This window comes from Brassica oleracea, chromosome C4 (assembly GCF_000695525.1).
Source record: "Brassica oleracea var. oleracea cultivar TO1000 chromosome C4, BOL, whole genome shotgun sequence".
Lineage (NCBI taxonomy): Eukaryota > Viridiplantae > Streptophyta > Magnoliopsida > Brassicales > Brassicaceae > Brassica > Brassica oleracea.
In genome coordinates, this window is record NC_027751.1 from 30,178,841 (window position 1) to 30,191,246 (window position 12,406).

The following is a 12,406-nucleotide window of genomic DNA, read 5'->3' on the forward strand; positions in this document are numbered from 1 at the left end:
GACGTTGCTTGAGAGCTCTCTGATTGAGCTCCATCATCAAACTTTCTCTTCTTGCTGGTTCCATCAATCTTCCTACTAGCAACTTCACACCATTTCTGGTCATTCCTCAGCTCCTCCCAAGCATGGTGGAGGTTAAATTTGATCTTGTGATCGTTGTAGAAGATCTCGTGTGCCAGTTTCACAGTGTCAGCCTCATTCTGACCACTTGTCTTCTGTCTAGTTGCAGCCGCATAGGATCCACAAAACTTACAGACTAGATCGTTCATCTTCTGCCATCGCTGCTTACATTGAATAGCCTCACGCTTTGCACCTCTTTCCACCGTTGGACTGGCTGCGAAGTAAGCCGCAATGCGGCTCCAAAACGCCCCTGCTTTCTGCTCATTGCCCACCACCGGGTCCTTGCTGGTGTTTAACCAGGCGCTAATGAGCACAAGGTCGTCTGTGACTGTCCACTTCTTCCTTTCTCTACGCTCTGTAGTTGAGTCTTCACAGAAGCTTGCCATTTCAGGGAGATGTGATGATTCGACATGTTGAAAACTCGCATAGGGACAGGGTTCAGGAACGACACTCTCTTGTTGACTGTTCAATAGGTCAACAAAATTGGCTGACATAGGATATGGATTCGTGGAATCCATATCCTAAAATATCAGAGAGTAGAGAAGAGAATAAGAATATCTAGTAAGAAGATTAACTAAATTTGAGGACAGATTGAAAGACAGATCAAAGGGAAGAAGAAGATCGTGTATGAAGATTAAAAGAAAGAGAGAAAGTAGGAGGATTAATAGAGAAGAGAAGAAGAATATGTAGTTAGATACGGGTCTTGTAATTGTATTTCCTCTTTCACTTAATTTGAGTTGAGATGAGTGGACAAGTACCTAAACATATTTATTACTACCACACATTCCTAGAGTTACAATCAAACAAGCAGTTTATCCAACCATTCAGCACAATCATTCATCGCAAGCATTCATACTAACAACAACCTAACTCTTACACGCATTTATTAACCTAACTGCTATCCAATTTGTGCAATTAAGAAAAAGTTACAAGAAGTTTTGTGGGAAGTTACCTCAACGCCAGTCGGAAGTAGTAGTTGCTTCACCGACAGGGGTAGGAGCTTCAGGCGAGAGCTGAAAGACTGTGATCTTCCTATCTCCAAACTGTTCTCGAAAACACGGGAGGCAGAGCTTCGGTCCCTGCCATAATTAACAACACAGTCAACACTGGTCTTTACTTAGACGCAAAACATCAATTAAAACATAACAATCTCATCTGCCATTTCGAGAAGTGATGTTACAACGTGTGATGTTACAACGTAAGCTCTTTAGCCATCAACAGAAAATGTAATGAATCTTACTCGAGTCGACTCTAATCGTAATAAAACAAACAGACAAAACCCACTAAACATGCAACTTTTTAACAAAACAATCAGACAAACCCACCAAGAAGCCTACCAAATTTCGATGAAAGACCAAAGCTTTACAATGACCACAAACCTAAAAACCGTAATCGCTTATAGTCCAAGATACCTAATCGCTCTACGCGCTCAAATCATACAGAATCAGAGATGCATGGAATAAGAATCGACGATGGATGGGGCTTACCTTCATGAACTTCTTCACCACCGCAGCGTTCACCAGAAACCTGAGAGACTCTCCAATCTGGAGAAGACGCCGTGAGGACCGACAGAATCGTCGTCGACAGTGGGTTTGGATCTGTCTTCTGACGGAGAAGACGAGAGAGACGCCGTGAGGACCGAGACTCTGGTCGTACGCGGCGGTTTCGATCGATCTTCCAACGGAGCAGACGACAGAAGCCGGGAGAATATGCCGTGAGGAGATTCGTCGTCGCCATCGCCTTTTGGAGACGGAGAAAACGAGAGGAAAGAGAGAAATGAGAAGAAAGAAAAAAAATAAGAGAGGAGGCTTTGAAGGCGACGCGTGTTTCCAAACCCATTTTTATAAACGGTTCCGAAAATCCCAAAATAAGGATCGATAATCTCCTCCTTTATTTTGTTTCCATTTAATTAATTCATGCATTTACTTTAAAAACTCACTAAGAGTCACCGATAATTATGGTCGAATAGCAGTAACATTTATGATCGTTTTATCTCTATTTATTTTTCTGTAATAAATATTCAAAAATAAAGTATTTATATACTTTTTCGAGTCATTTATCTAAAATATATATTTCATAAGATGGTTTTTTAAAGGAAAACTTATTTAAAATACTTTTGAGCTGATTTCTTAATTATCTGAGATACAATATTTCAAACTTCTATGTTAGATAGTAGCAATATAAATATTTTACAAGTATCTCTACTTGGTAGAAAGCTAATTAAAGAATATTTTACCAGTTTAACATTAATATTTTAATAAAATTTGGGGTTTCTAGAAATAAAATCTTTGAAGTGGCCATTATGTCTATTCAAATAAATTTATAAATTTCTTAACTTTTTAGTAATAAAATTGAGATTAGTATTATACTATTGTTACTTGTAACTATATTATTAAAACATAAACATTGTGTTGAACCTAACCTATATTTTGTAAGTTTTAAATTAAATACACTTTTTTACTTAATTGTTAAACTTACGTCAAATCACTAATATTATTTTATTTATACTACTAGCCATGTTTCCAAACAATATATTTCTTTCTAGGTTTGAGTATCTGGATCTTCGGATCAGGTTCGGATTGGATCTTGTTGGGTCCGGATCCTTGGGGTCCTAGAAATTTGGACCCAACTAGATACTTATAATTTTTCGGTCGGTTCCGGGTCAGATCTTGTCGGGTCCACTTGTGTCGGACCCGTTAACACTCAAATTTTTTCAGATCTTTATGGTGTCAGTTTCCAGATATTTCAGATCCATTTTCGGGTAAATATCACGTATTTCGGGTCGGTTCCTAGTATTTCAGGTCGGTTTCACGTATTTCCGGGTCTAAAATGTGAGTTTTGGGTCTATTTTTACTCATGAACCTGCATATTACCCAAACATAAAACCATAGCCATTTCAAAACTGCAATAACCATGACAAAAAACAATTTGAAAACTTGCAGTACCCAGTATATAGTTAAATCGTACAGGTTCAATAAGTCATTAAGTTTACAAAGGGAAGTGTAAGCATCAGGTTGTACAATAAGTCATTAAGTCTAATAAATGTCAGTTCCAAAAATACCCGACTGGTCCCGGGTCGGTTCTGGACCCGAACCTGTATTTTCAGGTCAGTTCCGGATCGGATCTTCGGGTGCGGATAAAATGATCATGCCTACTCCTTTCCTTATATTATTATTTATATTTTCAAACAACACTGTAATTAATTTTGTGTCCAAACAATATAAAATATTAGAACTCATCTTTTTAATAAGTCCTAACAATTTTCTTTCAAATGATTGAGATAAATTAAGTAATTAAAAAAAACAAATAATTTATAAGCAATAAAAATAAATAGAACTTAGTTTTACAGGTTTAAATACTACAAAACATTTCAATTAATAATAAATTAATTATATTAACAGATAATTTTATTTTTATTTACTAAATAATGGTTACATCAGTTTTTTCAAAAATAGCCATTACATAAAAATATATATAAAAACATTATACATTGTACAGTAAATATAATAACTAAAATAATAATGAAAATGTTCAAAATATATGTTATTTAAAGAAAAATGCTTAACACTTTTCTGTTGGCTCACTCTTATTTTGGCATTTAGTTATAAAACTTAATTATATTATTATTATATATGTGAGGTACTCTTGGAGCATGTTTATTTGGGCTCAACCTAAGAACCCCTCAATAAACATGTTCTTAGACTATCATTAACTCCAGTCTCTTAATTAGGATTCTTAACTTCGACTAAGAGACGGTTCTTAACTTTTCTTAGATTTTAACTAAGAAAATTTAAGAGTCGTCTCTTAAATAAGAAATATAAGAGTCCTCTCTTAGCCGTAAAAGCAAAAAAAAAAAAATCTCAAATCATTAGTTAAGAACTTCGGCTAAGAAATCATTAAAAACAGAGTTTAATGATGCCGAACATCATCCACCATAAAGTTCTCAAAGTGTGTCTCTCCCAATTATTATACTAAGATACATTACTATTTATTTATATAACTATATTGGGAAAATCGCATTTTAAACCCTCAAAGTGAGCAGGAGTCGCACTTTAAACCTCGACGCTTAAAAACTATCACTTTAAACCATCAAAGGTACAACCCTAACACATTTAACCTCCAAACTTACCTCCGTGTCTCCACCGTCGAAATGTTAAACGGAACAGTAAACGGAGTTTACATACTCATTAACAGACGTTTTACTTAAAAAAACGTGTTAAACATGTGCTCTATTAACTTAACGAAAATCAAAATCAAATTGGGGATCTAGGGTTTTATAACTCTAATCCGATAAAAATAGAAACAGAGGAGACAGCGAAAGCAGAGCAAGACGATTTGAAAGAAGAGAAAGACGAAATCGAATGCTCTTTTCGAAATGGGGTAAGCTTTCGTTTCTCTCCCCATATCGATTCTGGGTGTTTGGTGCTTGTCTGGATGATCTAACATTTTTTTCTTTTCTCCTACTCTACAGAGAAGGAACGATGATTGATTTGAGAATCCATGTCGGTGGATCTATGGAGAAAAACAACGGTGACTACAAGTACGTGGGAGAGTTGTTTGAAATTTCTGTGCAGTGGGAATTGTATGACATCTCATGGGAAAAATTCATAACCGAATGTATCCAATTGCATGGGCAGTGGTTAAAAGTGAGAATAAAGATACTTGGGGCTGGTTTGTGAAGAAGCTGAAAGCAGATTTAGACTTAGGAAACGGAGAGCAACTGACTATTATATCTGATAAGCAAAAAGGGCTAGTGATTGCGATAGAGGCTGAGCTTCCAAATGCTGAACATCGTATGTGTGCGAGGCATATCTATGCCAATTGGAGAAAACAAGGATTCTCAAGGTCAGAATACAAGAATCTCTTTTGGGGTGTTGCCTACAGTTTTACTGAAGGAGAATATGATGAGCGAATGAAGCTACTCGAGGACTATGATCAGACGGCTTGCGATGCTCTACTAGCAACAGAACCACGTAGATGGTGCCGTGCATTCTTCAGTTTGGAGTCACATTGTGCAGATGTTCACAACAACTTATCCGAGAGTTTCAACAGGACTATCAAGATGGCCAGGTCGAAGCCAGTGATTAATCTTTTAGAGGACATACGAAGACAAGCTATGAGAAGGGTATCAAGAAGGTTTCTGAAAGCTGAGAAGTGTGACACGTTTGTCACACCAATTACAATGGTGGTGTTAGAGAAGGCTAGGGTTGCTAAGCAATATTGCTCGACATTACGCAGTAGCAAGCATGTGTACGAGGTGAATGAGTTCGAATGTGGTTATTCTGTGAATTTAGCCACTCACCAATGTGCTTGTCGAAAGTGGGATCTAACCGGTATACCGTGCAAGCATGCTGTATGTATTTTGGATGATAATGAAGATGATACAACGAGGTATGTAGCAGAGTACTATTACACGAGTGTGTTGAGGGCAACATATGAAAATAACATCAAACCTGTGTATGGAGAGAAGTTCTGGAAGAAGACATACAAGACTCCAATTGCTGTTCCTGAATTTCGTAAACCACGAGGACGTCCAAAGACTAGAGACCGGAGAAAAGAACCGTTTGAAGATCTTAAAACTGCAGGAAAATCAACTAGACATGGAAGAATTCCACATTGCAGCCAATGCAAGCAAGCTGGACACATTAAAACAAGTTGCAAGAATGAACCTGTTACTGTAGAAGGACGAAAGAACCGACGGGGCCGACCTCGAAAGCATCCAAATGAGGTTTATTATATGTTTTGTCTCTCTTGCTTAAAGTAATAAAATGTCTCTAAATAATGATTGTGTTTCAGGACCATCCGAAACCACCACCAAAGCCAAAAGGAAGAAAGAAAACACCAGTGAGCAGCTCTCAGCCTGTAACTTCAACTGATAACATAGTAGCTGATGTAAGTTCTAGTGCTCCTCAACCTTCGTCCTCAACAAATCAGGTCAAGCCACATGTGAAGAAGGCCCCTACAGGGCGACCATTGAAGATAAGGAAAACTGCTGCCATTCCATTTGGTGTTGGGACGTTTTGGAGTCCTTACACTGATCGCCCTTTCGAAGTTTTTGGAGACCGGGTTTATGATAGGTCTAACCTTAATCCAAGCAGCCATCCTCCAACAGACTAAGTTGTTTGATTCAGTTTCTACTTGTTTTGGTTTTTGATTGTAGCATCTTTTTTTGTGTTTAGTAGACTCTATTATCGGCTTCAGACTCATGTTTTTACTCTATTATCGGCTTTAGACTCATGTTTTGAACTTCATTTTGTTACACTTTTTTTTTGTTTTCATAATCAAGAGGAATCCAATGCAATACTTAACTTGAAATCAGTCTTACAAACACTGCCATAACATAAGAACAAAGTCTTACACAGCCACTATAAGGCTTACAACACAATAACAAAAGAACAAAGTCTCACATAAACCAAGCCAACAGCTAACATCTCAGACTAAGACAACAACATCAGTACTTGGACATAACAATCATCACGTCTGTTAATGAGTCTGTAAACTCCGTTTACTGTTCCGTTTAACATTTCGACGACGGAAACACGGAGGTAAGTTTGGAGGTTAAATGTGTTAGGGTTGTACCTTTGATGGTTTAAAGTGTTAGTTTTTAAGTGTCGAGGTTTAAAGTGCGTCTCCTGCTCACTTTGAGGGTTTAAAATGCGATTTTCCCTAACTATATTTAATGAATAAAAACGAATTGAACCAATTAAATCAAAACAAGTGTAGAATTAGTACTAGAACATGTTCTCTCCTCTCTCCTCTATTATTTATTTTTTAATATTATTTTTGGTGAGAACATAATTGAGACCAAAGCAGTATTTTATATAAAATTCAAACTAGTATTAGTACATGAATACAATATTCGGCACATGCAGTCGGGGTTAGTTCGTGTATAGTTTATACATGAATTATCGATATACATTATACATGTATAATGGAGACTGAATAACTAAATCAAAGATCTGTCTCCATAATCAATATACATTAAACAATACATATATATAAGATTCCCACATGTACTTAAATTCTTTCCTGACATCATTCTCTCATGTACTTATTTTTTTTAATATACATTTATGAACCCGAAAAAAGGAATTCAAATGACTTGATTCGAACGAATATTCCCTAAATCAAACATTACAATTTCGTACGTCCACCAAACGATCCGTTAGAGTACTCCAAATTTTTTAGAAAATCATTAACTGTTTTTAACCGTCGATGGTGAAGTTTACCTCGTTGACTCGAAATGTACTTATTACCACTCATGTATTTGATTATGGGACTATATTTATACAAAATTTAAGTAATAAGCAGCTATTAGAACTCAATTACAGCCCTGAATATTTTGTGATTGGTCTTGATTTTCAAAATATTCTATTTTAACATTTTCAACGTTTTTGTATTATTTTTTTTAAAATGTGGATGATACACTTGATTTAAAAAAAAAAAATATTAATATATACTATAAAATTGTTGTGTTTAAAAATATTTTATTTAAACACATTATTATTTTGATTTAGAAAAATGTAAAACGGATATTCGCGCGGATAACCTCTTTTTGGGTAAAACGGATTAACCTCTCTTGTTATTCGTTCTAAAGGGAAGCTACATCATAAACACGAAAAATCCCATAAACAAAACAGCACAACACTTGCTCGTTTATGTTTTGGTATACCAAAAATTGATTCGTCACCTTTTGCCATCCATATTATTCGCCACATTATTATTCTTTGATTTAATAACATTTCACTATTTATTTATTTTTGCCAACTAATCCATTATTTATTTAGGATGTCAGTAGTCACGGACTCACGAATCCTTTTCATAGAGTTTCTTACTTTCTTACTAATTAAAGAGACACGATTCTTATTTCTTCTTTACTTTATTTAATTTTAATTTAAAATTTTCATATTAAAATAATTAGTGGGTTTTCTATTCCCGTCAAATAAGAGAAATAGAGAGCTCTCAGCACACGAAACAAATATTGAACTTCAGATATGTTTTAAGCTCCAGAGAGAAGATAACTGAAAATTTAACTCGTAAGTTAACAATTTCATACATTTAGTAGATATACCAGTTTCTACATTCTTTTTATTGTTCATGATCTTTACAATACTTTATTGTCCAGTTAAAATTGAATCCATATTTCATATGCATGTTACGTTTTTTGTTTGAATGAATATTAAATTTATTCGATTTAAAACGTTTTTACAATGAACTGCAGCGTGAAATCAACCATCTAATGGGCTAAACACATAGATTACATGTATGTATAAAATCAACCAGTTAATTTGACAAGCAAACCATACGGACATTGCTGTCTCGTATCCCTTCGATGAGTTTCTATTGCGTATCAGCTTGTCTATCATGTGTTGAAGTCAACTATATATGCATGTTACTTTATAAACTATATATTTATCTATTTTCAAAATAAAGATATTTATGATTATTTTTTAAAAAGATGTTTATGATTTAATCAGGCTTCCCACATGCACATTGATTCTTCACGGTTAGCTTGATCATCTCCAATAAATCACCGTTATAACTGCCGCAAAAGAAAACGCCCTTAACTTGGCTGTCAAGATGCCACGTGTTGCAGCGGAATCCCAAGAAATCTCTCTCGACGGCGGCTGGGAGTCACCAACGCTCGGCGAACTGCTAAAAGATCTCGAAGACGGTCACCGGAAGAAAGACTCCGGCGAAGATGCTTCGGTTCATCACGTATTGGATGTCGCTTCCCCTGAAACAAGACCTGTGCCGTTTCTCTTATCCTTCAACAATCTCTGTTACGATGTCAGGGGAAAAGCCGACTCGGTCAAAACTCTACTCAACGATGTTTCCGGCGAGGTTTGCGACGGCGATGTCCTTGCCGTTCTCGGTGCAAGCGGAGCCGGTAAGTCCACGTTGATCGACGCACTGGCGGGACGTGTGAGTAGCTTGAGAGGTACGGTAACTCTAAACGGAGAGAAAGTTTTGAAAAGTCAACTCCTAAAAGTGATATCAGCATACGTCATGCAAGACGATCTCTTGTTTCCGATGCTCACCGTCAAAGAAACACTAATGTTCGCTTCAGAGTTTCGTCTTCCGAGAAGCTTGTCCAAGTCCAAGAAAATGGAGCGTGTTGAAGCATTAATAGACAAGCTAGGGCTCAGAAACGCGGCGGATACAATAATAGGAGACGAAGGACACCGTGGGGTCTCCGGCGGAGAGCGGCGGCGCGTGTCGATCGGTGCCGACATCATCCACGACCCCATTGTCTTGTTCCTGGACGAACCTACTTCGGGGTTGGACTCCACCAACGCCTTTATGGTGGTGCAAGTTCTTAAGCGTATCGCTCGTAGTGGCAGTATGGTAATTATGTCGATACATCAACCTAGCGCTCGTATCATAGACTTGCTCGACCGTCTTATCATCTTATCTCGCGGCAAGAGTGTGTTCAGTGGATATCCGACAAGTCTTCCTCAGTTCTTGTCTGATTTCGGACATCCAGTCCCGGGGAAAGAGAACATCACAGAGTTTGCACTTGACCTAGTCCGAGAGCTAGAAGGATCGACCAAAGGAACCGAAGAGTTAGTAGAGTTCAACGAGAAGTGGCAACAGAACCAATCTCCTCGAGCCACGCCAATGACCACTCCTTACAAAGCATTGTCTCTAAAAGAATCCATCACTACAAGTGTTTCCAGAGGCAAACTAGTCTCCGGCTCGACCAGCTCCAAGCCCATCTCAATGGAGACAGTATCATACGCAAACAGGCCATTGCTCGAGATATATATATTATCCAAACGTTACATTAAAAACTGGTCCCGCACCCCCGAGCTCATTATAACACGGCTCGCTACGGTCCTGGTGACTGGTCTTATCTTAGCTACTATATATTGGAGGCTGGACAACACTCCACGAGGTGCACAAGAGAGAATGGCTTTCTTTTCATTCGCCATGTCCACAATGTTCTACACCTGTGCAGACAACCTCCCTGTCTTTATCCATGAACGTTACATTTTCTTGAGAGAGACAACTCACAATGCATACAGGACATACTCATACGTTATATCTCACGTTCTCGTGTCTCTGCCTCAGCTACTCGCTCTCTCCATTGCATTTGCTGTTACCACGTTCTGGACAGTTGGTTTAAGCGGTGGACTAGAGAGCTTCTTGTATTACTGTGTCATTATCTACGCAGCCTTTTGGTCTGGTTCCTCTTTCGTTACCTTCATATCCGGTCTTATTCCGAATGTCATGATAAGTTTCATGGTCACTATTTCCTATCTTTCGTACTGTCTACTGATGGGTGGATTCTTCATTAACCGTGATCGGATACCGGGTTACTGGATATGGTTTCATTACATCTCATTGATGAAGTATCCTTATGAAGCTGTCTTGATCAATGAGTTTGATGACCCATCTCGATGTTTTGTAAGAGGAGTTCAAGTATTTGATGGTACGCTTTTCGCCAAAGTGCCTGATGCGATAAAGGTTAAGATGTTTGATACACTGGGTAACTCTTTAGGAACTAAGATAACGGAGTCCACATGCTTGAGAACAGGGCCTGACTTGCTTTTGCAGCAAGGTATATCTCAGTTGAGCAAATGGGATTGCTTGTGGGTTACGTTTGCTTGGGGTATCTTCTTTAGGATCTTGTTTTACTTGTCCCTGTTGTTTGGAAGCAAGAATAAGAGGACGTGAAGGAATTCCACAAACACAAAGCAAACTTCTATTGGCCTCAATGTTGTTTCTCTAGCTACCCTTAATATACATATTTAAGTGAAGCTTGACATTTCCAAGTCTTCTCCTTGTTGTTGTTTTTGTAATCAAATTGTAACGTTTTTAGTTCTTTCTTCGTTGTATCCTTTTGGGAATAGTATCACACTTATATTTCTCTTTCAGTTTCAGTTATCACAATTACTGGAGAGCTGGCCATATAAAAATTATAACTCACATAAATTAAATTCTCAAATTTTAGCGGGTATCATATGGTGTCTATACATTTTAATGTCTCTACGTCTAAACCTACGTCTAATACGCGGAGATTAGTGTATGGATTTTGTACTTTTGTTGGCTTTTTCCCTGATCATTTCTTAGAAATCCAATAATCATAATGTAAGAGCCCATTTCTTCAGTTGAAGATGAATATTGCTCCATGCCTTTTGATGTTAAAAGGAATGATGTGGTTAGCTATCTTCTCCATGATCTTTGGATTGCCACTTAGCCCTTTTCTTTCTATTGTGATAACATGGGTGCTCCATATCGCCAATAACCCGGTCTCACACGAACGTACCAACATGTAGAACTAGATAGTCATAGCGTTTTTGAGAAGATTCAAATGGGTTTGATCAGAACGCTTCATGTTTGAACATGTATAAATTGGCTGACCTATTTACTCAATCAGTTTTCCTTAGTTTGCATTTCTTCTAAGTAAGATGGATATTAATATATTTTCTCCATCTTGAAGGGAATATTACATCTGTATATCTTGATTTAGATGGAAATGTCTAGACAATCCAGTTTGTCCCGGTTACTTTCTTTACAACACCATATTTTGGCATCAATCAATGTAACAGAAACTTTATACAATAGTTACTCTCCTAACTTATTCATCTTCCCTTGACGAGAAAGCTTGATATTGATTTTGTTCATCGTTCTTCTCTTCTTATTGGTTACTAAAATATTATAAAATTTCAAACTATACTAATAATTATTCTTAAAAAAAAATTGGATGTGAACAAGAGAGCCCGCGTGAAAGTGTGCAAAAGTGATCGTATTAAGTACGGTTTTGTAGGATGTGAATCTAAAATCAGATTGCTATTGGCTAGCGAGAGCCCGCGTGGCTATTTCATTGGTCCGCGTATATTCTCTATCTGCTCTGTGTTTCAGATAAAGATCGAGAATGAGTTTAATGACCTTTTTGGCATTTGTCCAAAGGCAAATATAAAAACAAATTTAAAGCGCCAAAAAAATACAAATTATTGCAGTAGATCGAATCATTTTTTTGTGGTCTGCCCTTACTAGTCAGTAGACTCAGTACCCATCAACTTGTGTTAAATTTTATTTTCAACCACAAGATTTTCAAAATGGACCAAGGTACCTAGGGCTGGGCAAATAAACCGAACCCGAAAATCCGAACCGAAACCGATCCGATAAAAATGAATCCGAACCGATCCGAACCCGACATAAATACCGAATGGATCCTGTTTTTTGGTATTTTGGGTTATGAGTATTATCCGAACCGAACCCGGACCTAAATGGATATCCGATAGAACCCGAAACATTTAAAATCACAAAAAAAACTTCTACC

General features: G+C 37.3%; 3 protein-coding genes across 3 annotated transcripts in view; 2 read left to right on the plus strand and 1 right to left on the minus strand.

The window, feature by feature from the left end:
- LOC106338617 (glutathione S-transferase T3-like) overlaps positions 1-503 on the minus strand; it is a 1,704-nt gene extending 1,201 nt beyond the window's left edge. The window contains exon 1 of the mRNA XM_013777554.1: positions 4-503. Coding sequence (XP_013633008.1) covers positions 4-503 — 500 coding nt within the window. The remainder of the gene's footprint in view (positions 1-3) is intronic.
- A 3,989-nt stretch (positions 504-4,492) lies between these two features.
- LOC106338618 lies at positions 4,493-6,234 on the plus strand. Its single transcript, XM_013777555.1, has 4 exons — positions 4,493-4,497; positions 4,589-4,647; positions 4,755-5,845; positions 5,914-6,234. The coding sequence occupies exons 1-4, from the start codon at positions 4,493-4,495 to the stop codon at positions 6,232-6,234; spliced, it is 1,476 nt and encodes a 491-aa protein (XP_013633009.1).
- Positions 6,235-8,097: 1,863 nt separating this feature from the next.
- On the plus strand, positions 8,098-10,838 carry LOC106340523 (ABC transporter G family member 18-like). Its single transcript, XM_013779393.1, has 2 exons — positions 8,098-8,153; positions 8,595-10,838. Exon 2 carries the CDS (start codon positions 8,698-8,700, stop codon positions 10,795-10,797), a length of 2,100 nt encoding a protein of 699 aa, XP_013634847.1. The 5' UTR covers positions 8,098-8,153; positions 8,595-8,697; the 3' UTR covers positions 10,798-10,838.
- The last annotated feature ends 1,568 nt before the right edge of the window (positions 10,839-12,406 follow it).

Excerpts from the sequence above, each read along its gene's own strand:
- LOC106340523 (XM_013779393.1), top strand. The coding sequence starts at position 8,698 with ATGCCACGTGTTGCAGCGGAATCCCAAGAAATCTCTCTCGACGGCGGC.
- LOC106338618 (XM_013777555.1), top strand. Across the intron at positions 4,648-4,754 it reads ATCTATGGAGAAAAACAACG|TGGTTAAAAGTGAGAATAAA; the intron begins GTGACTACAAGT and ends TTGCATGGGCAG. Across the intron at positions 5,846-5,913 it reads CTCGAAAGCATCCAAATGAG|GACCATCCGAAACCACCACC; the intron begins GTTTATTATATG and ends ATTGTGTTTCAG.